We start from the raw sequence: 25,709 nt of genomic DNA on the forward strand, positions 1-25,709 counted from the left end.
TTTGTCAGATTATGAACCTTTAATGGTTTTTAAAATTAACTTTACGCCTTCCGTTTACTAGTAACAGATAGAAGGATTTAACGATAAAAAATGTAACGTTATATAAGACATCGTTTTTTTATAGAAAAAAAAGAAAAAAAAGATCTAGGTTAAGCATACAACTCATACAAAGCGAAAATAGAAGTAGTGGTTGAGCAGTAGGTTTAGGTCTCTTGTTGTCATTAATTATCTTTTTATTCTTATTGTTGTTTATTCTCGTTTTGAAATAATTTTTTTGTCATTTTTCATTATTATTATTATTATTATTATTATTATTATTATTATTATTATTATTATTAATATTATTGTTCATTGTGTTTTTATTATTATTATTATTAGTAGTAGTATTATTATTATTATTATCATTATTATTATTATTATTATTATTATTATTATTATTATTATTATTATTATTATTATTTCATTTACCCTGAGACTAGGTAAGTGGCCATTTGTTATGGCAACTAGTATTATTGGTATTAAGCAAAGTATAAAAGACATGTTTGCAAACAAATTACTTTAAAAAAAACACACGCATAAAGATACTACATCAGAAACTATAGTACACTACGCCCTCTTTTAACAGGTACAAATATAAGGTATAGAGTGTAACCTTTATATTAGGCATAGTTGTTAATTAAAGTTAGGAGTAACGCACGCAATACAAAAAATTAAAAATATAAACAGGGTTGAATATGGTTACTATTAGAAGCACTGACGTTTATCTCTAAATTTAAGGGAGCACTGTCAAATTAATGTCGGCGACTTTAATCAAATTCTCAAATTTGATTCAAAACAATGTAGATAATTTTTCCAAACTTTTAAAAGTATGAAATAAACAATTAACAGGACACGGGCATGTAAATACATAACTTTACTTCATGTGTATTTAAGTCTACTCGCCCCCATCCAGTAGACCTCTAAAGTCATCCGATTACCATAAGCGATGTAATAATATCTATAGAATAAAAAGATTAATCCAACCACTTAATATCATATTATAGATTATATATGAAAAATACATGTTTATCAACGTTTTTACCTGTTTAAGAATGATTTTTTTTATGGATCGAGTGTGTCAATCAAATGATTCATCATAGGTGCCAGCTTGTCAACCTGTGGTATAGAATATTTTCAAATGACATGAAAATGAATGCAAATACCTTATAAAATAAAAAGCATAACAAAAAAAAACGACATCCGAGGTACATGTATATTTAAACAGAAGAAGTCAATTTAAAAAAAACAAAATCAAACGTAAACAATTAACGAGATCAGTGAAAATTACCATATTGTAGATTTTTTAGACCAGGTGCAGGTGTTTAGTGGGATTCGTGTTAGTCGTCATTTTGTATATGAGTAAGTAACCAAAACAAATTATCTAATTATATATTATATCTCACCAAAACAGGCGTGGTTTATGAAACAGCTGTATTTAAAAAAGCAAACATCTATTTTCTACGATATCAATTTTAACAATATTTTATTCCTCCAACAAAATCAGGTTATATAAGAGAAAACAGTGTATACAAGTAATAGGTGTAAGCTTTCTAAACAAAACAATATAATAATAAAAAAATACAGTAGTTTGAGAAAAAAAAAGATAACATGAAGGCTTTACAAAAATACGGTTTATAAAAGAGTAGCGAAAAATACCAAAAGACAATTGAACTCATCAGTCCATTTAAAAATGTTCTTTAAAAGCACATCTCTGTATACTTTACTTTATAACACTTGTATCATAATATGTTTAAGTTGATGAAATCATTGAGAGCTATATGACAAAAGTAATGTAATTGGTACAAGAAAATATTTTCCTTGTTACTTTTGTATTTTGGACAGTTCTTGTCGCTCTTCGTATAGTTCGCGAATACTGTCAGCTAACCCACATTCTTCAGCGCTTTCAAGGGCAGATATCAACTTGTCAACCTTGTTGCTTTTCTGTAGATCTAACGCTGTTTTCAGAAGTGTGAAAGCCTGCCTACTGCTGATCGATACCTTCTCACAAATCTGATCATATTGAACCTGTTTCATATCCAGATTTATTACGGTTTCAAACATTTTGTTTGAATTAAGCAACTTTGCTACGGCCATCACACCCTTGTCTGTCAGGAAATCTGAAAATTACAAATATATAATTGGTTTTAGTTTTAAAGCAGAGCATAATATCGGAAAAGCAGAAGAAATGGAGACTTTAGTTTAACAAAATAATCAAAAATCCAAAAAAACAAGTGAAGATTTCTTGAGAGGTAATAAGTGTCAGTCTAATCGAATTCCAACAAATGAAATGAAACATATATTATCAGGAAACTAAGCGGTAAAGTGAATATTAAACGTTATGAAAGTACAGCTATCGTATAAAAGGTGTTTAACTAGATATAAATAAAGATGTTAGTCATTTTTTTTGTCAAGGCACTATTTTTCATTAGTTGGTAACGTTTTATTTTGTCAGTTGTTATGGATTATCACGTGTTGAATTTACCTCGGTGTTCACCATTTTCTACATTTCAAAATACCTGTGTTTGTCAGCAACATGACAGTTGTTGTCCAGTCGTTTTGTATGTGTTTTGTTATTTGATTTTGCCATGAGATTGGGAACTTTCCGATTGAATTTTCCTTGGAATTCAGTATTTTTGTGTTTTTACTTTTTCAGTATTTTTTTTTTTTTATTCTCACTATAAGTCACAATGCATACTAGTTTCATTGAAAAATATATGATAAATGATGAATAATATGTGTAAAACTCATATGTAAGAAAGCTTTATTGCTATATTAAAAAAGATTCGGTAACAATTATCGGATAAAATAAATAAGGTGAATTAAAACTTCTGCGGAAACACCCTCAATAAGTTGATTGTACAAATAATTCTGCGTGAAATTATTAAACTCAATGTGATAGAAAAATGGGATGTGGTACAATCATTAATTTACAAGTTATATAGTTAATACAAAAAAATCAGAAAAAAATCCCTTCAAAAATATGCTTACACCTTAGTGAACTATAAAACTTCAAAGAATACGACTGAACTTATGCAGCATTTGACAGTATAAAACGAATATATATGCTCTTCAATTGTTTTAACGCCACTGACGCAGTAAGTTTTTGTTTAACAACAAATATAGTCTTTATTCTAAAGATATCGTGTTACAATTATACTTGACTGTCCAAGCGCCAGTGGAGTATTCCTGTGAAAAAACTTCTGAGTTGCCAGGAACATACTCAGAATATAATAAACAATATTACATAAACTATTACAATATTTTCAACTTATTCTATTAAATCAATTTCTTCAAATTTATGAAAAATACATTTTGAGAAATTATTTTGCTTTCCTTCATAACCCTTCTTAATTCCTTTATAAACAATTCATACACATCTATATATTTTAATTTTTGCTCTGAAACATAGTATGACTTGAAAATGCAAAAACCTAAAACTGTCAAAAAATAGTTAAAACCATAATAACCTTTATCTGATATTTTGTATCCAAATACTAATTGTTTAACTGATATCTTATTTTTAAAATTGAGTTTTGCAAGAAGATGGTCCACTTTATCCCAAAAGTCTTTTAAAAAAGAACATGTTATAAAGAAATGAAAGTAATCTTCCTCTTCTGTTTGACAAAAATTGCATTTACTATTAGTAGAAATTTTCCATTTAAATAGTAATTGCTTTGTGGGAATAAAATAATGTAGCAGTTTCCATCTAAACATTTTCATCTTATTCTCTCTTAAAAATTTAAATATAAAATCGTTTACGAATGACATATTTGGCTTGCTATCTAGCTTTAAATTTTTTGTGTATACTTTTGATCTACTAGACTATTATATAACATTTTATTAAAGATATATTGTGCAGTAAAGTTAATGTTCTTCTAATGAATCTATATATAAGATTGTACGATAAAAACGGTAATAACGATTTAATATATTTGTAACAATTGTAATAAATTCATTATTGGTTTGCACAAGGTCATGTTTTTCTCTGGCTGTTTATGACGTCTTTACACTAAATCCATTGTATGTTGGATGTGTACGGATTGAGTGTTTAGTCTTAGAGGCATGATTTTTGTATTAGTTGTTAGTGGCTTTGAACTAGGTGTCAGATAACTGCGAGTACTCTCTGTTCATTGTGTCTTTTTGTGTCGGGATTTATGAATACCCGGCCACGTCCACTTGTATTTTTCTATCTGATGAGTTAAGCTATTTTCCACTGATTTTATAGTTCGTTCTTATATTGTACTGTTATACCAATGTCTCAGGTTAGGGTAGGGTTGGAATTCCACTAACATGTTTAACCCCGCCACATTATTTATGTATCTGCCTGTCCCAAGTCTTGAGCCTGTAATTCAGTGGTTAAATATGTGTTACATATTTGTTTTTCGTTCATTTTTTACATAAATGAGGCCGTTATTTTTTTCGATTGAATTGTTTTACATTGTCTTATCGGGGCCTTTTATAGCTGACTATGCGGTATGGGATTTGCGCATTGTTGAAGGGCGTACGGTGACCTACAGTTGTTAATGTTTGTGTCATTTTGGTCTTTTGTGGATAGTTGTCTCATTGGCAATCATACCTCATCTTCTTTTTTATATTGGTATTCGAATAGTTTTTTGTACCTTCCTCACTGTATTTACTAACTGGAGGTGCAGCTTGCTTGTCAGCGTTCTCTTTTATAAACGTCAATTCTCGTCCCGCTCCGAAATCCATAGTATTTCTTCTGGTAATGGATAATGATGCATGTGCATTATAGCTAATTTCATCGATGATTTCCTTATCTTTTGTGAGTAACAAAATACCGTATGTATCCTGATCGATTTTATGTTTAATTTCAACTACAAATCTGGTAAAGTTCTCCGACGAGTTTGGTAAAAATGTCAGGTCTAATCTTCTCCTTGCAACGAAACGTGGCAAACTGAAACATCCTTTCAATGCGATGTCAATTTTTATTTGAGGTTTGAAGACCAAATCTTTACTTATCCAGTTCTTGAAAAGACGATATCCACGTTCCTCGCAATTTCGACAGAACGCTTGCATTTTTGATTTTTCAATACAAGCGAGCAACACTGTTAGCGAACGCAGCGTGACGTCACTAACAAAGAATAGAATTTTACAAACGGAATTATAACCATGCATTTCCTCGAGGTTGCTAGATATTACTAATGGACCCTTTTTTAGTTCGTCATTACCTATCAGGGAAACGCTCGTTCTAAAATGAGAAAAAAATCAGATTATGAATACTAAAATACTTAATCAACATGAAATTTTAAAAGTTTCGAGTATTATAATGGTCATACATTGATCAAAGCACGGCCTTCCATACGAAGAATTGCCTCACAACGAACAAAAAGCTATAAATGACCATAAAAAGCTCTGGACTAAGTTTAAACCCATCCAAACCGGAAATTCAAATGTCTATTATATATATTAAAAACAGTACACGTATGAACCGCAACAACAAAGACCACTGTATACGACGTTCCTGATTTAGGATAGGTGCAAACAAACAAATGCAGCGGTTTTAAAAGTTTATACAGGAGCCAACATTCACCTTATCGTGGTGTCCCTTTTATCGAAGTAACGGTTTATACCTAACTTGAAACAATAGTTTAACTTCACAACACAGAAATATACCGGACTCCTAAACTACAACAGCTTTTCAAACAATAACATCAAGGCAAAGAAACACTGATACATTATTAACCCTAGAAATAATGTTCATAATGCTTGATATTTTCTATGTTGTTAACCTAGTGTGCCAGCGTCTATATCTGTTAATAAATACTAAAAAGGCAGGTTAAATCTAAACTTTTCTACAAAGGAGGACTATTGTGCCGAGTCAAGAATATGATATGTGGAGGCCTGTGAATGCAATTTGATTTGAGACTTTTCGTTTTGAATTTTACTGTATGTTTTAGTAATTTTGTGATTTCAAGTAAATTTTCTACTTGTGTTTGGACCCATATTTTTTTTTAACCAAGAACAGTATGACCAAACAATATAGGGATCAACTGACTACTAGATGGACATCGTCTTATGTAATAGTCAAACCATATTCAAATGTGTCAAACAATCATTCGGATGCATTAGTTAGTACATTGTACTTGAAATAAACAAACCACTCTTAGTGTACCTTTGTTATTTGTTATGGAACCGTTAGTCACGTAGGATTTCCCCGAACTCAGTAACACTGTTTTTCTGTTATGGAATATTGGATGTGCTTAATTTAAGATAATTTTTAAAAATGAAGAAATTGTATTCCTGCCTTTTTATCTCATTTATTTCCAACGTTGGTGTTATATATGAGTTCTATCTTCTTTTCTAATATAATTTGGCATTTATTGGCCCAGTTTCTTAGAGTACGGTTTCTAGCATCCTAATGTCTCATTTCCAAAAGGCGCATCTGGTGTTGCAATGTGAAGTTCACGTGGTCTCGATTAAGGACTTTGCGTTTTGAATTTTCCTCGCTGCAGTGTTTTTGAAATTTTACGTTTAATGCTACTATTAGAGTTATTCATACACCTCATTAAATCATAGTTAACCATATTTACCCAGAGATCTTATCCGTTTCAAAGACTGCATTGTGGTCTTCATCAACCGTGACCACGTTATCTGTCAGTGTAAATTGTCCGTTGCTGTTTTGTCTGAAAAGTCTGTATACATAGTCTTCATCTGACTCTGTGGGTTTTCTAATATCATTCAGTGGTAGTTTGACTTGAACCTTCTTCTTTAGGGTCGCATCTCCAGTAGTATACAAACAATCGGAAATAGCCAAAATTGCTTCTCCTGTCTTATTTCGTTCTTCGTACTGTCGTCGTAAAATTTCCTTGTTTATTGGAACAATCTGACAAAACAAGATATTTAAATGTAAATATAACTTCTTTTCTTTACCAGATGATGCGGAGTGCATGAAAAGAGAAGTTGTAATGACATAATCAATTTAGGATTTGTATAACACATAATTTTTTGCAATTGTCCTCACTTAAAGTCCGTCGTCGTCGTTAAGGTATAAAACTACTAATTCGTAGCCCCTGGCATTGCTTCCTATGTTGAATTCTGCAATTCCAAGCATACCTTTAATTGAATATAAGAGCGTGCTGGTTCCCGGATGTTTGACAGTACAAAAACAGAACAGGCTAAATGTTCCCTCCTATCATAATTTCTTTAACTTCTTTATTATTTTAATAAATCTTTCAACAAGGGTTCTACAGTGATCCCAAGTCCACAAGCGTTCATTTGATACAAAAACTACCCAAATATGTATCAGCTATTGACAAAGATACAGTTATGCGCAGTAACTATTTTGTTTAAAATTTGTTTACTTTCTTGTATGTTCTTTCCGACCAGGCATGACTTATTGGTTGTATACCTTAATTTTTTTTTCAATATTTTTCTCTCCATAAAACAAAAGCTCAATTTACTACATACTGACGAATGCTTTAAAGATGACTTAGTATAACAAGATGGTCTACCTACTTCATGTATGTACCAACAAAATAAGATGAATGCTTGACAATGCATTGCTCTTACAAGACGAATGTTATCCAATTTTAAAATTTTGGCTTTTAACTCAAAATTCCATATTAGAAAGGTAGAAACTTTTTAACGCAAACAAAATAACAGCATGACAAGTTTTAGCCGTAAAAGGAGTTCCTATGGTAAATTGCATTGTCTATATTAACAAAAATGTAACCTAAACATATAGAAGCCTTCTATACGTACATGTAAACGAATCGACTCATCTTTTTCAACTGCACCAGGGGGGAACACTATTTGAATTCCCTTGTCAGTTTTTGCGACATACTTGCAACCATCTGGTGTGATATGTATACGTTCCTTTATTGGTTTTGAAACAATACAGAGTGCGTCTATTTTAGCAGTTTGAAACGTGACAGATTTCTCCTGAAATAATTTCAAAAAAAAAGAAAAAGACAGTCGAGTTTATTTTGGAATGTTGCGTATTTCCTTAAATATTAAACACACCACTAGTCTGCTAGAACACAAGTCTAATTTTTTTTTAAAACAACTTGAAATTTTGAAACTGGTAAGAGATTTGAATGAAGGCTTGTGTTTACTTATATAGCGATTAAGATGAAATAATCAATGAAATATCATAATAGTTATCAAAGGTACCAGGATTATAATTTAATACGCCAGACGCGCGTTTCGTCTACATAAGACTCATCAGTGACGCTCAGATCAAAACAGTTAAAAAGCCAAACAAATAAAAAGTTGAAGAGCATTGAGGACCCAAAATTTCAAAAAGTTGTGCCAAATATGGATAAGGTTATCTACTCCTGGGGTAAGAAAATCCTTAGCTTTTCGACAAATTCAAAGTTTGGTAAACAGAAAATTTATAAAAATGACCATAAAATTGATATTCATGTCAACACCGAAGTGCTGACTACTGGGCTGGTCATACCCTCGGGGACGAAACGTCCACCATGCAGCAGTGGCATCGATCCAGTGGTGTAAATAGTTATCAAAGGTACCAGGATTATAATTTAATACGGCAGACGCGCGTTTCGTCTATATAAGACTCATCAGTCACGCTCAGATCAAAACAGTTAAAACATAATAATGGACAATAATTTCACCGTATCTAAAAATTGCTATAGGATTTTACCCTCAAATTGTTTAATCAAACTCAAAAAAATAAACCTCTTAACAATAGATAGTTTTAAAAAAATCAAATATGGAATACCATTTCAAGGCGATACCTTCACAAAAGTTGTTTTCAGAAATAAATATAATCATTCCAACTTCATGTAAAATTGTTTATTCTGGGTGGTAGGATGAAACAACCCTATTTCAACTTATGGAATTGATAAAGGGGTGTTCTTAATTACTAATATCCAGCATTGCCAAATGGAAGCCACACTGTGGTAAAGGTGGTAATGCCTGTCAGAAGGAGACAACATTGACCATTTTTCTATTCCTTCGAAGAATCGTTAAGGGACTATATTTTTATTCCACAGTTACCTTGAAAGTCGTTTCCACCATGTTCCACTTTTGTCCAAATTTAATGTAGGCTTTCAAATGCAGAAACTGGTAGTTGATGTCATTTGGAAGCTTTACTTTCACAGTGATCATGCCCGAATTATCTTTCGGAAAATTCCCTTTGTATTTGGGATCTTTTGGCTTGATATTAAAAAAATCTGTCTCCAACTTGTATTGTTTTACCGTTGTATCTTCTTTATAAAAACGTTGAAAATCATCCGATTCCCATCGAATTGCCTGAATAATGCCCGAGACGTCTGATTCTGAATAAAGGTATATTCCGCATCCAATATCGTAGAACGCCCTAAAAGGAAAACGAATACACAATATGATATACCTGAACCGTAATTCAAATGATTTAACATATTCTTGTTAAAAATATTCGCTTTGCTATACATTTTTCCAGTGACTTAGTATTTTTATTAAAACATGCAATACATTCTGTATCAAAAGCGAAGAAATTTAGATACGTCTGTTCAGATAGTGTACAAATAAACACACATACACTAGTAAATTTATTGTTAATTTCTCCATTGTTAACGCAGATATAAAGATTGACGTGGGTATTTTCATACACTCAATTTGATACTTAAAATAGCACAATTTATAGATATCAGACGCTCTTAATAAATCATATTTTGCATTTTACATATTTCAGAATCTGTATCCACAGTCTATCGAGAGACCACTCCATAGAGTAAAGCGTTTTAATTTTCAATCATTCTAAGGGGCAAATTTTCATGCCGCTCACAAATCAAGGCTGTTAATGTAAGGAAGACGAATATAGCAGCTTCTCGATATATTGAATTATACAGTACTCTGCGTGCATTTTAAATGTAAAACGTCCCAGTGGATTTTGTATACGATTTCGCACTCTATGTATTCTGCTAAGTCTAAGGTTTGAGGAGACGAAATGTGCGTCTTCCTTTCCAAATTACACGCCTGATACCATTATTATTATTTTTTGTAATTTGCAATACGCAATACGAACGGTCATGCAAATGTAAAAGATATACATCATACACACCCAATAATCTCAGTACAATTTTCATTCGTGTTCTGCTGTGAGGTATGTGTTGACCTATAGAAAAAATAAATTTAAGGAGAACACTATGAAAACCAAACATTACTTGTACTTTAAAAAAAAGTTTTTCTTTTGCAATAAACATATGTTAACAAATGTGTTGACGGTTTCTAAAAAAATGTGTTTATCTTTATAGTCAACGTCAGATATCCACAAAAATTGGCTGCTGTTGATATAATTAATTTTTGATTAGAATGCTTACGTTCTTATAGAAAAACATATTTTTTTACTTTTTTGAAAAGACATTCAATTGCAAGTAGATGTATATTTATATAAATGGTATCTAAAGAAATCACTGACTTTCATTTTGTCAATAAAAATAATACATACCTGGGAATTTCTTCACATTTTCCATCAGTATCATTCTGGACGATATTTGTTGAACTTTAAATAAAAAGTTAATTTAAAAAATCTTATGAAAAATACTAATCATGCTAATAGCTCATTTAAATAGGTTCTCCCTAATCAATGCACATTAAAAAAAATCACAACTTAAGATTCGATATACTGTATAGTCACATATCTATTGTTGAAGACATTTTTTTGTTTTTCAATTTTATCTGTGTACTAGTTCTTACATATGGAGTCAACATTTTATTGTACTTTTATGTTAAAAAAACATCAATAATTAGGTAGACGATTACGTAACAAAAAATACATGCAAAGTCGTAAGCAAACTGACAACGTCATGGCAAAAGGAAAATAAACGACCAAGTGACATCAGTTTAAATACCAAAAACAACATAAAAAATTAAAGACTGAGCAATATGAACCTCATTAAACTCCAGTGTGACACATTCAGAAAAGTAAGCAGGTTCTTCCACAGATTTTACAGCCATCTAGTTGCTCATGTTAGTAACTTTCTGGTGACAAACATGCCCACTAAATTAAGAATTTGTAAGATAGTTACAGAAATGCTGTAGAGAAACTGCCTTACAGTTGATAGCGTTCTCTCATTTTTTTCAATCGAATGGTTATATCGGCCAGACATTACTGCTTCAAAATGGCATAAGCTCGTAATTAATCATCGCATTATGTTAAAAGACGATTAACAGCGTATAAATTTGAAATTCGTAGACGACCCCGGCAACTATATTTGATTTGACATTTGATTTGAGTGCCACAATTTATAGTTTTGTGGATCCAAACCTTGTGTCTGATATTTCAGATTGAATAGATTTATATCTGATTACTGGCAATTTGGATTGTATTTCCATTTGTCGTTGGACATGTTACGAAGTTTTAAAAAAGAAAGATCTATACAAGCCCTGGTATCTTTGTGGATGTTACTCCTGTCTTCTTCTTTGATCTATTTGTTGACCTGTATATAAAGAAAAACGTTACTAGTACAAAATGTATATAATAACCAAGCCCTATAGACATTTCGAGGTTTTGAGGTTTTATAAAAAAAGAAGCTTTTAATAAAATATTGACCGATTCGGAAAGATTTTGTAAAGAGTGTGTCATCGTTTCATAAGTAACCCAATTAAGTCGCCAATCGGACTCCATAATCAACAATACCATACATGTATATCAACTAAAACGAAATTTTCCTTAATCAAAAAAAGTGAGTACAACATTTTATAAATTTCAAGCATTCGATGAACCTTTTCTGTATTTGTATTTACTATACATCACTTTCTTTATCATGTTTGAGCTCACCTGGCCCGAAAGACAAAGTGAGCAATCTCATCACTCTGCGTCCGTCGTTCGTCGTGTCGTTAACTTTTACAAAAGTCTTCTCCCCTGAAAATACTAGGCCAAATTAAACCAAACTTGGCCACAATATTGTTCAATCTTATTATAGTGATCTGAATGGTTATTACGGTCATACATTGATACTTCAAACGTGATAATCTCATCCCTTGTGCAAAAATTTACTGCGAATTAATATGAAATTCATAGACGTCCCTGTCAACAATATGTGGTTTGGCGTTGAACTCTAGTGCAAATATAAAGTTTTGTGGATCCAAGACTTGTGTCTGTTATTTTAAATTATATACATTCATATCTGTCATTGGACGTGTTATGCGGTTTTTTTTTAAAAGAAAGGTCTATACAAACCCTGGTCTCTTTGTAGATGTTACTCCTGTCTTCTGCTTTGATCTAGATGTTGACCTGTATGTAAAGAAAAACGTTACTAGTATATGAAAACCAAGCCCTATAGGCATTTCATAAGTTTTTGCGCTTTTAGTAAAACCTTTTCTAAAACATTATATATGAAAAAAAGCATACATACCCAGAACTCTCTGTACAATTTTCTTCCGTCTTCTGTTGATCGATATCTGTTAACCTTCAATTGGGAAAATAAATGAAACCATAAAGAAATACTAACAAAAAGTATACATCGAACGCCTAAGTCACCATTCTTCAGTCTTTTATAGGAAATGCTAATGTCTGATTATATATAGTTATCAAAGGTACCAGGATTATAATTTAGTACGCCAGACGCGCGTTTCGTCTCCATAAGACTCATCAGTGACGCTCATATCAAAATAGTTATAAAGGCAAACAAGTACAAAGTTGAAGAGCATTGAGGATCCTAAATTACAAAATGTTTTGCCAAATACGGCTAAGTTTATCTATTCCTGGGATAAGAAAACCATTCTTCAGTCTTTTATAAAAACATTAATGTCTGATTATGCTAATAAATTAAGGAAGCAGAATATTATTTTTAATGCTACTGGGGTAAATTTTTCTTGATTGCATTTTGTCATACAGTATAGAAAGAAACATAATCTATTAAAATGTTTACAAACCTAGAAATCTCCGAACAATGATCTTCTCTCGCCGGCTGACCAATTTGTGTTGACCTTCATTTAAAAAAAATAAAGAGAAGATCTCAACTCAAATCTAGAAGCAAACCAACACTCGTTAAAATTTTGACATCTTTTTTTTTTTAATTATGATTTTAAATTAACTGTTCAAACTTTTCCCCCGAGTGTTTACATCTAAATCACGCATTACCAAATAATGTCTTAACGTGTCAACAAAACATTTAATATGCAAATAAAACGATGAGGCATGATTGCATAGGAAACACCTTACCACAAGAATCAAATCACGTGAATATAAACAATTATTATGGCATTGCATTGTGCATGATTTGTGTCAGATATTCAAGCTTATTAATATTATATGCTCTTTCGACATCCAAGATCAGTATGTTAAAGCTATCATTTATGTCTGTGTTAAACGTGTTGTTTTTCATTTTTTACATAACTGGGTCGATACCTCTGCTGGTGGACTATCAGTCCCCGAGGGTATCATCAGCTCAGTATTAAGTGCTTCGGTACTGATATGATTAAAACACACTTTACTAAAATTGTCCGTTTATAAATTTTAAAATCATAATGAAACTAAGGTTTCATCTCTCTCAGACAAAGTTGGCTTTAGATGAATTTGGCTATTTATTTTAGGTATTTTTACATATAGCTCTTCAACGATGATCGGTACTTATACATCTCCGGATTTCAAATGTTTGACTTTGAGCGTTCCTGATGAAGTTAGATCCAGAAAAGCGCTTCGGACGCAATAAATTATTAAACTTTTGGTTTTCCATTTTTTAACATGAAACAAATCTTGTTTTGCCTCCCAACTGATTCGAGCGATGCCTAGGAGTATATTGGTTAAGAATAAACAGGTGCATGGCGTTTCAATTTATACCAGGTATCTTTAAATTATTACTTTTTATGTGTCAAAAGAAAAAAGTTCATACAAACCTAGGCCTAGGAATATGAGTATATTTTCCTCTGGTCAACTTCGGAGAATTATTAGATGGTCTAAAAAATAGGGGAAAAAATGTAAAATGTAAAGGAATACAAACATTATTATGCTTCCAAAGTTACTCGTTTTTGTTTTTAACTGAAAACTTTGTTAACAAATATGTAGAATGATTCATTGTGATTGATTGCTTGTTAAAACTATTGACTGTTAACGTGATTTCAAATATTAAGTATCACGGTCTTAAGTATCCGCATTTCGGAATGACGCCTTTTTAGATATAGGAAGTTGTGGTTTGTTGTTAAGTATACTTCTTTTGTATCTTAATCTTCCGTTAAGGAATACCACGGATTTTTTTTGTATATCAATAAAACTATTCTAAAATTTGGCACAGGTGTTGTGAATATCAACAATAAAACTATAAATTTGTTGTTCGATAAAACTTCGTATTCCTCATATACAGGTACTGGAATTGGGATGTACATACTGTTACTTGACGAAATTGTCATGTGTGCTACTGTTGATACAATTATGTAGTAAGTTAAGAATATGATTTTGAGTACGGACTTTTCATTTTCAATTTTCTCGTAGCTCTGTAATTTTGTTATCTTACTTGTGATATAGATGTTAACAAGATAATCCCCTTTAAGTTCAGTTTATCTTCACCACCAGTGATAAAATAGAACAAAGAAAATTACACAAACCCAGAAAACTCTGCACATTGTTCTTCTGTCCTTCGTTGGAAGATATCTGTTGACCTATAAATAGAAGGGATAATATATCAACTTTGTTGGGAATGTAAACAGTGCATATATCATAACATGGGTATTTTGTCGTTTTTGATAAATTTTTGGCCCATTACTTTGACACATGTTTGATATAAATTTTTCAACTTTCTGACCAACATCGTTTCTTTGACCTACATTTTGCATATACATTTGTATATAAATAAGTCACTGCACGACTTTCAACAGTATTCAGAACAAATAGTAAATAACATAAATTATAAAAGTAAAAAAAGGTGACAAAACATAAATTTCAATCTAATGTATGTCGCCAGTAAGGACTTCGAAAATGTTCTTCGAAATATATGATTAAATTGTTGTATTATTCAAACATACTCAATAATATCTGGTCTTCTTCCATTGCCTGTCTGTTGTTGTATAAATGTCAGGTATGAGTCTGTAGACCTACAAATTAGATAGAACAAAAAACCTGCTATTAAAAAGGTTCTGTACTTGAACATATAGATATTGGAAGATGTGGTATGAGTGCCAATGAGACAACTCTACATCTAAATGACAATTAATAAAAGTAAACCATTAGGTGTCAATGTACGGTCTTTTTTCACTATCATCAAACAAATATAAAAATCTGCCAAATGATACAGTGGATGCTGAACAATCTGACTAAAAAAGATACCGGTTGATAAACATGTTTGTCAACCGGGTGCGGGAATTTTTTGCTGCATTGAAAACCAGTCGGTGACCTTCTGCTGTTGTCTTTTCTATGGTCGGTGTGTTGTCTCTTTGACACATTCCTCATTTTCATTTTCAATTTTATTTGATCATAGAGAAGCTTGATTTCACTTTACAAATCATGTGTTATTGAATGATAAGTAGATTTTAAAAAAATAATCCTCTTTTTTATTGTGTTTCCCCATAAATTCTTTAAACTATCAATTTATTTTAACTTCGTGATCTCATAAAAATACACTGGTTTAATTATGCTGAGATGTTGTTCTATGAAGAATAAACAGACGGTACAGTTTTAATTTTGATGACACAACATGAAGCAAATGTTATAATTAATAGATTAGCCCATTTAAACCTGGCAATATGTTAACTATTTTTAAAAATTGTAAAAAAAACTGAAGGAGGCTTACGGGTACAAACATGTCAGCAAAAATTAAACAATTGGAAATTTTTCATTACAAATTTCATTTATTACACTTTAGTCTATTAGTTATAAGTTTTATGATATGGTACAAAAATCAACCACCAAATCGATTTGGTTTGGCCCCAGATGACTTTTAAAATGTTTATATGCTTGAAAAAGCTCCAAATTATCTCCCTTTGGTGCAAAAATGCCGTTTTTTGGCATTAAAATTGAAATATTTTTTAACATATCGGTGACCTTTATTGACCTGTTTTCAAATAAGCTGTACATAAATTATATAATTGTAAAATCTAAGCGAGTTCTGTAATTTAGTTCTTTTTTAATTTCGATATATCCTCTATTTCTCCTATTAGTTCAACAGAGAAAAAAAGACATTAACAAATATGTATGCTTCTTTCATATAAAATTCAAATCACAAAAATACTGAATTCAGAGGAAAATCCAATCGGAAAGTCCATAATCACATGGCAAAATCAAATGACAATACATATAAAAAAACGAATGGACAAGAACTGTCATATTCCTGATTGGTACAGATTGTGAGCTTAAATGAACGGCGAACCTATCTTTTTATTTCATTTTCTTTTAAGTTCATTTATGAAAAATATAAAGCGAAATCCTATATTAAAAAAAAAAAATATTCCCGCGAGCCCCCTTAATTTGAACTAATTATCGATTTAAAGCTCATAACATAACCAAAGATCACGGTTTTTTCATTAGTATAATTTCCGGCAAATTAAATAATAAACCTTCACAAATGTTTATCATGTTTATTGTTAATACACGTATCGCTCGGTGTTCAATATTTGTGCAAAAGCCTCAATTGTAATTGTATTTTGTCTTGCTTTAACTGATTTAAATTCATTAAGAAGAACAAAACTGAGTCCAGACCTTTAAACCGTATAATACATACCTAGGTGAAAACTCTGAACTGTCCTCAAGGTCTGGAACTGTTTCTTCTGTAGGTGAGTTTTGACTGATAGTTTGAGAAAATAATAATTGACAGCAAATAGATATTTCAAAAAAAAAAAGGTTTATATAATTATTTAATAAATTTAGGTTCATATTTTACAGCTATTTCTTTTTGGAAATGAAGTGCTGACCTCTTATAAAGCACAACCGATTTGACAGAGAGAAAGCAATTCAACCTGTATTCCAATATATATTTTTGTTTAGTCTTTTCGTTTATTCTCACTCATTGACGATTGTGTACACAGCTACTTTTGCATAGATACTATATTATTTATATCTGTACTAAAAATGTGTAGTACTGAAAATTTAATTTTAATATGTTGTACTATTTCTTTACTTTAAAATTATTGTCATATTTTGGTGCTAGTATTTTACAGCACTTGATTTGTACCTAAAGTGGCGGTACAGAAATAATACCAGCAATATTCCATGTTTGCAAATTATAACTTGAGATAATTAAACTAGACACTTTCAAAATGCAGAAAACGTAAAGGTGTAACCAAAAACCTGTAGTAGATTTATGAGTTTGACTGTCCCTTTGGTATCTTTCGTCACTCTTTTAAATTTCAAGTACAAATAAAGTATTGTAAAATACAGGTACCTAAATATTACAATAGTTTTAAAGTAACAACATAGTACTGAATGTTAAAAGTAGATTTCCAGTATTACAGATATAGTACCTATGCAAAAGTAGCTGTGTATGATGATTCTCCTTCAACGTTTTGGTTTTTTTAAACCTCCTTGATACCTTTTTTTCTGTTTATAAGCACGAAACATAAAAAGCAGTACATGTTGTACGAGGTTATGTAGTGGTATGAAGAGGTATTTGTATTTCAAAATTTTACTTTCATTTTGGGCTTAAAATATAAAAGAGAATCTATTGTTTTGTTATATATAACTCCATTGTGGTTAGCTTCATGACGTCTTTACTAAGATATGCACAAGTAGTATTTTACATTTAACACGCTTTTGTCTAATTACCATCTATAAAATTTTAAAAGTAAACCAAAAGATTGAGGATGTTGAACAGTTGAAAAATCTTTATTGCAAGACAACACCTCCATACAGAAGAAATAATTTACTAATGAAGATTTATAGTGACGATTATATAAAGACCAACCTTTCCACAGGTTTTCTACATTTCTTCAGCATTGTCGTCAGTGTTTCTTGTAATCCGTTCACCATCATTTTTAGATTAAAATCTGATTTAGTGTATCTGGAGAAAAGAAGTATGAGTTTAAAGTTAAAAAATTAACACTGACAATAAGTTAAACGTTAGAGTTTTAATTTTCTCGTGGAATATTCTAATAATATAATAAGTGAAACATCACCTGGCCCATGAAGGGATGTTGACTTTCAGACTATAATAATGATCATTGTCTCAATTCATAGGAGAAATTGTTCTTTCTGATATGTTAATAAACAAATAGCTTTATCATTATCATGATTATGACGCCATTTTGTTAACTGATTGAAATTCCATCACTATGTTGTTCATGACTACTGGGTAACTTTGTCTGCACTTATATGAACCAGAGTTCATACAAAAGTTTTGGATTTCAAAATAAGAAAGCATCTTACGATATTTTTTAATTTCATTTTTCGATGACTTGGTGATGTAATGACTCTCAATGATAAAGTTGAAACGTTACATCTCATATTCACCGGCGAACGTTAAACTGACAATACTTATAAAAATACAAGGTTTGGTAATGATGTTGATATTTTCCTAGATATCTACAAACTAGATACTATGATCAACATGATAATTTCATCTTCCTATTTCCTATCAGTAGTTAACACAGTTTATAGGCTTTCGATTTTGTTTCATTCTTAACTACGTTTCAATTGCCTCTATCGTATATTAAAACATTTACACTATATACATAACATACACTTTGCATAAGATATGAGTTTGCAAATATTAAGATTTACGAGTTTGACTGTCCCTTTGGTATCTTTCGTCCCTCTCTTATATGACATTGACTTGAATTTACAGTATTTACCTTTATGAAAACATATGGATCGATTATTTGATTGAAATGATCATTCTTCGTATATTTCGATTCTACATATAAACATATAGTCCGGCTGGTGCAGATATATAGCAGAATTGCTCACCTGATGAGGAAAGCATGAACCTTTGCACTGTAGTTCTTGGTTATATACCCTTTGATTTCAGCTATGGACTCACTCAGAAAAAAATCCAATATGTCTTCCATTTTCAAGATGGCGGAAAAACGTTATAAAAAATCTACAAACCTGTTTTCTGATACAAATTTAAGGTTTTGCTTCAGTCTCCGTATTATTCCTATTGTTTCCTTGTCACACACGAGAACATCTCTGAAAAATATTCCTTATTTGTATTTTTTTAATCGACTGGGTTTCTGCTTTTTTTTTGGGGGGGGGGGGGGGGGGGGAAGGAAGGGGGGTTAAGGATTGTCTTTTTTTTTCAATGATCGATAATTAACATTGCCAGTTTTTTTTTTTAAATTGGTCCCATTAGTTTTAAAAATTGATTAAGTACTGTTGGGATGAATTTTCCTGAAAGAAAACAAAAACAAATCTTTTTTTGCCAATTCAACGCTTATAACTCATTGTCATATGTAACCGTTTTAAAAGTGTTTGGTGTTTGATTTGTGATGTCTATTGCTCATATGGATATTCCACGAAATTAAAACATAAGACTTCATTTCAAGAACCAATCCCCCTTCGTTTGTTCCATCCGTTTCATTTTATCATTGATTTGAAGTTTGTCCCTCGCTTTTCCGTGCAAAACACAAGTGTGTGTTGTATACGTTAGTCTTTGTTTTAGAAACAAAAAGATGCGGTATGAGTGCAGATGAGATAGTTCTCCACCCCAGAAGTCGTTGCTCATAATGTACAGTAAGATATAAAGGGCCCAACAATGGTTAGTGATCTTATCTTACCTATTAAAAAAGAATAACGAGAAACACTCATGAAGCACACCAACAAAAGTCAACAACTGATTAACAAGTTTGTCTTTATGTCTTTGTCTTCGCGATAGCTTTTGTCAGTTTATTATTTACTTTTGCGCGTTAATGTCCCTATTGTTATATATCCCCTTTCTGTGTTTCCTTTATGAATTTCAAAAAAGAAAATGGTTAATACATACCTCTCTGACAGAATATTTAAGTAAGTCTGCACATTTGTTATACTTTCATTCAAATATAATTCTTCTGTTGTCGGCACTTCTTGTTGTCTAAAATCAATGGACAGGTATATTATGGTTGTGGATACACAAAGCAAAATCAGATGGATGCTTTGTAGCTTAAAGTACGTTGATTTTGTTGAACGAGGAATACTGCTTTTTTAAAAGTTGCTAAGAAAGGGCTATGAATCAATTAAATTAAGGTCATCACTCAAGACATTTTACGCTCGCCATCATGAGCTGATTGGCCATTATGACAAAAGTGTGTCAGAAATCATATCTGATATTCTCCCTCAGTCATATTAACCTTCCATCATTACCGAACTGAACAAAGAAATAACACGACGGTTGCCGTATACGGTTCAGGAAATGCTTACTCTTTCCAGAGCACCTGATTTCACTCCAGGTTTTTAGTTCGTGTTGTTTCTTAATTATTGTTTATTACTGTTGATGTAAATGTCCTTTGGTTTTGTGAGTCTTTGTTTAATCCTTGGTATTTATTGCCTTTGTATCCGTACGTAAAGTATTTTCACTTTAACAAATGTTTGAAAATATAAGAAGATTAAAACATATTAATTAATACTGTTTTGGCTGTGTGGTCTTCTAAAGTATACATAATGTCTGCTAACTAGTAACTTACAGGTTAAAAGTATATAATTTTTTAGTTTATTTTTATGTAATTGTGACCTTCACTTGAGGTAATTTGTTTTGAGCGTTCTATAATATTGAAGATATTGAAAATGTATTGTATTTTGTGGTTTACACAAATACATACCTTATACGAACACGCTCCCTCATGTCTATCAATGTTTGAATTATTTTCTCTGTTTGGGCTCCGGTCAGGACATCCATGGCTAAAACTGAAAAAGAGGTGTCAACCACAATACTTGTCAACAAGTTATAGTGGATTGTGCCAAAACAAATGCCATGGAATAAAAACTTAATGATTACTAATTTATCATGTGGATTTCACGTGAGCAAGTTTTGCCTGTGTATATATTTTTATTCCAATTACATAATTGGCTGTATGATATTAAAGATATATTGTGAAATTATTAGAAACTTATTATAGAATGGATTATTTTCAAATAATCTGTATTAAAAAAAATCATCTGATCCATTTTGTAAAGGTTAATAGGCACTTTGAAAAGTAATAAAATAATTTGTCTTTTATAAATCACTATTTGAAGCGAGATTGTATGATAAAATATCTATTTCAGTTATAGCCATTTACCATGTTTACCTTTAGTTAATTTAATTTGTTTATATGCACTAATTAATTTCACAAAATATGCAAGTCATCCTATTACTGTACGTTGTAAAACAAAATCAATTATCAACGAATTAATTATGTAAAAAGTGAAAAAGTCATATTTTATAGTTTTTTCAACGAAAAGTTTAGATACAGTGGGGATAACTCAACACACCAACTCGTTAAGAACAACATTTATTTTCTATTATTTGTACTCTGAATGACAAAATTATTTTAATTATTAATGTTACATTTACTGTTAAGTCTGTTTTTTGTGATATACATTTGACGTGACTCTGTACTTATGTATCCCGTCATACTTTGAACAACACTATTATTCTATTTATCGTTATTACTTTTACTGTTAAGTCTGATTTTAGTTATATATATTTTACGTGACTGTATTTATGTATCCCGTCATACTTTGAACGTCAAAATTATTTCATGTCTACCTGTTCGAACTTCAAACGCGCAATTTTACACCAGTACTTAAAACCCTCCATCCCTTATGGGTGCATTTTACATAGATAAATAAAATCGTATAATATAAGCAAAATGAGGATGTTAAATTTGATGTATTCCTTTTTGTGCTTCTTCGTTACATTTGTTGTTTTTATAGAGATTAAGATGATAACACAATGTTGACTGCAGTACCCCTATTTTTGACATTTTTACCAATCACGACTGTTTGTTTTGTTAACACATCGGTGACTATATAATGGAATTTGATACGACTGTCATACAAGACGTGAGAAGTTTAGCTAGCTATAAAACCAGGTTCAATCCACCATTTTCTACATAAGAAAATGCCTGTACCAAGTCAGGAATATGACAGTTGTTATCCATTCGTGTGATGTGTTTGAACTTTTGATTTTGCCATTTGATTGGGGGCTTTCCTTTTTGAACTTTAACTGGAGTACAGCATTTTTTGTGATTTTACTTTTTTCTTTAAGCGCTATCATAAATTCTTTTTTTTCTACCTGACAATATCACACTTATTTAGAAACAGTATCTGCGTGTTGTGCTATTTTTTGTAAAAAATCGTTGGGAAAGGTCAAATATTCTGCGTACACAGTTTAAACTTTCTGAAGCCTTTTATTCATATATTGGCAAACCATATTCATATATCCCAAAAAACAATATTGCTAAATCCGCGAAAATTAATACTGACGAAATTCGATGAATCCACAATATATATTCTGTCAGTTCTATAGTAGAATTGACAGTTACTTTACTCGTTAGTAAGTTGCTATCAACTTTTTTGCTTTGAAAAAAAAATATTTGAAAATACATAGTTGAAAATTGCAAACTAAAGGGGAACTCATGAAAAATGGAATAAATGTAGAATATTTTTTAATTTACAAACATGCCTTTGAAATAAGTTTTGCATTTTTTGTGCAGTCAAATTCAGTCAATTGTGATCAGATAGAATATATTTAATGAACCCATATTTGATCCTGTAATCAAGTTTTCAAATATAAAAGTTCTTTATCAATATATTAAAAAAAACTGTCATTTTTTAAAAGCTTGAAATTCAATCAAACGATAAATAACGGTTTTAAAGTGGCATTTGTTATTGTGCGAATTACTAAATAGTAAGACAATGATAATTATGATAATGACAATTTGTAGATAAGAACATATCGAATCGTAGAACCGACACCAGAGATCTTTTCCGCGACCTTAATTGAATATGAGACAAGATATCCTATATTTAAGACGCGAACCGAAAATCAGGGACGCGTTAGTATTATTCTGAAAAGGCTCGTATAGAAATTCTTAGAAAGAGACATCTAAGCTAGCCAAGGGTTACGATCCACTCACGAGAGCGTGAATGGATCGTAAACCTTGGCTAGCGAAGATGGGAAAAAGACAAATACAATGTGATCTCAGTTAAAGCGGTAAAATCCAGCTTTTAGAACGCAAATCAAAACAATTTCTTATCGATAACTGCAAGCTTCGTCTATATGAATCGGTACTATTCCGTTGCTACGATAAAAATATTTTGTTTTGATATTTTCAAACTTTCGAAATCTCTAAAAACTGCCATCTATGAACATGGTATTCAAACGAAACTACCATTTTATTTGAGACCCAAAAACAAAACGAACATAACGAAAAAAGACACTATTTCCTCGTCATTAAGAAGATAATGAATGATACGCTTGCATGATATTTATGACATAAAGTTTTGAAGAAAATGCAAACCTCCAACGTATAAAACAACAACTTATCTGTTATATGTCAAGTTTGATGTGAAACAGGTTTCACGTAGACATATCACTAACATTAGTTTCACATGAGAAAAAAACATTTGAATCTCGCATGAATTTAATTTACACCACAAACGAAATTATACATGACGTGGAATCATTTCCTGTAAGTTTCAAGTAAATCTAATATGAGTGGTACGTGAATTCCTGTATAAATGACGTGGTATTTGTGTAAATTAAAAATCTAAAAGAAAATAGTAAATTTCACGTGAAATTCATGAGGAAAAATTCATGTGATTGTCATGTACAGCACGTTGGAGGTGAAACACAAGAAAACTTGTTCAGGCTGATTTCATATAGGATTCGTGTGAATGCACGTGAGCAACATGTTGTCCTTTTAATGTAGGTAAAAACCTTAATTCATGCTATGGCACATTACCAAATTTAATTATTTCTTACAAATGAAGGATATTCTTCAAAAAGACAATATTTTAGTTTAAAATAATTTCGCCACGTAAAATCAATAGCAGTTCAAAAACTCGCATTTCGTCCTTTTTAAACAATTTCAAAATGCTGAACTTATATTATTGCATATAACTATTAGAATTGTTTACCTTGATCGCAATTGTGTCTTGTGTGTTGTTCTTACTGGTGTGTCTTACTACTGTTGTTTTACGAGTGTTCTCAGGAGAAGACAATACATGTATGATCTTACACTGGCAACGGAAAACGACGCATTTTACATTCAGAGCAAAGGGCCTACACATTATTTTTAGTTGGTTTTTGTCGACAATCAAGCAAATAGGAAAGTTTTGATTGGTTACGCAAGAAAACCTATTTTCTGTTTCATAGAAAAATAACGTAATACGAGGAAAGACCTTGATCTAATTAGAAAATGTATGTCTATTAAAATTATAAGTAAAATATTTATAGAATGTTGGTTATACAATCTTCTGTGTAGATTGATCAGATTAATCTTTGTTTTAAATTATTATAAATAGAATAGTTAAGAGGGTCTATGTGGGTTTGATGAATAGAGTATTATTGGCAAAATAACATTTAAGACGATAAATTAAAGAAACAGAGGCAAATCAGTCAAATGAGTTAGGAATTGAGAATAAAGGGATGTAAAATTTAAAATGTAATGAATATGCATTATCTGTATAAAGCAAAATCAATATTGAACATGTTGAATATAGAAAAAAGGCTTAATAATTAAATAATATAGATTTGAATGATCTTTCATCAGACCCTCAATTATGTCATTATGTCCAACAATTAGAGTAGTTTATTGAGACAAATTATGTTATTGATACTTAAAAGGCCTTTCATTATAACACCTGTTTTAACTGTGTATTGTCTGACTAAAGTGTTTTTTCTATCTTATGTAAATAAAAGTACAACAGATGATTCGTGCGATTATTTGTTTATTTATACATTTACGCTACAAAAACTGAGAGAGATGATTGTAACTTTTAAAAATTGTGATGGCTAGTAAAACGTTTTTGGCAGAGTGAACACTTGAACAGGAAACAATTTCTACGGACATTTAATAGCGAGGGTCTCTTACATTTTTTCTCTCATTCTAAAATTCAATAAAGATCTACAAAAATTTCCCATTATTCAGTGGGCAATATAATATTATGCAATTGATAAAGGTAGAACAATTTATACGAAATGGGTTTTATTTCTAAATCATGTTTTTACAACAATAGAAAAAAATGACAACTTGTACTAAAATTAATAATGGAAATGAGGATGTTTCAAAGAGATAACAACCCGACCAAATAGCAGATAACAGTCGAAGGCCACTTACGAGTCTTCAATTCGAGACAATCCCGGCAATTAAACAAAAAATGTAAACTAGTTCAGTGATAATGGACTCATAGAGAAATACATAGATGAATCTAGAATTTGTAAATTTGTTTTTTGGTTTTGACAACAACAAAAGACGTGTAATAACTGAAATTGTCTCAGAATTAATAAATGTATGTGTCATTGTTTTAATTATATGATTGTAATGAGTAGCATTCCGTGAAATGAACTATAATTATGATAACCATTATTAGCGTATATGGTCGTAGTATGAAGAATTTATGTAAAAAAAAAGGTCAGCTCTTACAATCGAAATACCTGTAACGGTGGATTAATTTAAAAGTGATGTCATCAATCAATATGCAATACCCGTAATTTGATATTAAAAAATCATTGCACCGGAAATAAACAAATATATCGGTATTTGTTTTGAAAACAATGGATTTAAAATTCGTGTAATCGGTGTAGTAGGTTTTTTGTTAACTATACTTATCTTTTTTTAAGTAACATTACCGAGTAGACGGTGAATACTTTTTATAT

General features: G+C 31.0%; 1 protein-coding gene across 1 annotated transcript; it reads right to left on the minus strand.

The window, feature by feature from the left end:
- Positions 1 to 1,860: 1,860 nt before the first annotated feature.
- On the minus strand, positions 1,861 to 24,078 carry LOC134694382 (uncharacterized). Its single transcript, XM_063555387.1, has 20 exons — positions 23,969 to 24,078; positions 20,665 to 20,749; positions 19,854 to 19,940; positions 18,980 to 19,060; positions 17,838 to 17,933; positions 16,659 to 16,721; positions 14,968 to 15,036; positions 14,551 to 14,604; positions 13,846 to 13,905; positions 12,883 to 12,936; positions 12,363 to 12,416; positions 12,188 to 12,241; positions 11,391 to 11,444; positions 10,454 to 10,507; positions 10,067 to 10,120; positions 9,022 to 9,343; positions 7,762 to 7,941; positions 6,591 to 6,883; positions 4,659 to 5,248; positions 1,861 to 2,156 (listed from the first exon to the last, which is right to left on the minus strand). Exons 2-20 carry the CDS (start codon positions 20,739 to 20,741, stop codon positions 1,861 to 1,863), a joined length of 2,592 nt encoding a protein of 863 aa, XP_063411457.1. The 5' UTR covers positions 20,742 to 20,749; positions 23,969 to 24,078.
- Between the last annotated feature and the right edge of the window lie 1,631 nt (positions 24,079 to 25,709).

This window comes from Mytilus trossulus, chromosome 13 (assembly GCF_036588685.1).
Source record: "Mytilus trossulus isolate FHL-02 chromosome 13, PNRI_Mtr1.1.1.hap1, whole genome shotgun sequence".
In the NCBI taxonomy this organism is placed as follows: Eukaryota; Metazoa; Mollusca; class Bivalvia; order Mytilida; family Mytilidae; genus Mytilus; species Mytilus trossulus.

Bases quoted from the DNA above. Each gene is read 5' to 3' on its own strand.
- LOC134694382 (XM_063555387.1), bottom strand. From the start codon at position 20,741: ATGGATGTCCTGACCGGAGCCCAAACAGAGAAAATAATTCAAACATTG. The intron at 15,037-16,658 runs GTATGTATTATA...TCTAATTTGTAG, and splicing joins AGTTCAGAGTTTTCACCTAG to GTCTACAGACTCATACCTGA. The intron at 7,942-9,021 runs GTAACTGTGGAA...AAATTATTTCAG, and splicing joins TGGTGGAAACGACTTTCAAG to GAGAAATCTGTCACGTTTCA.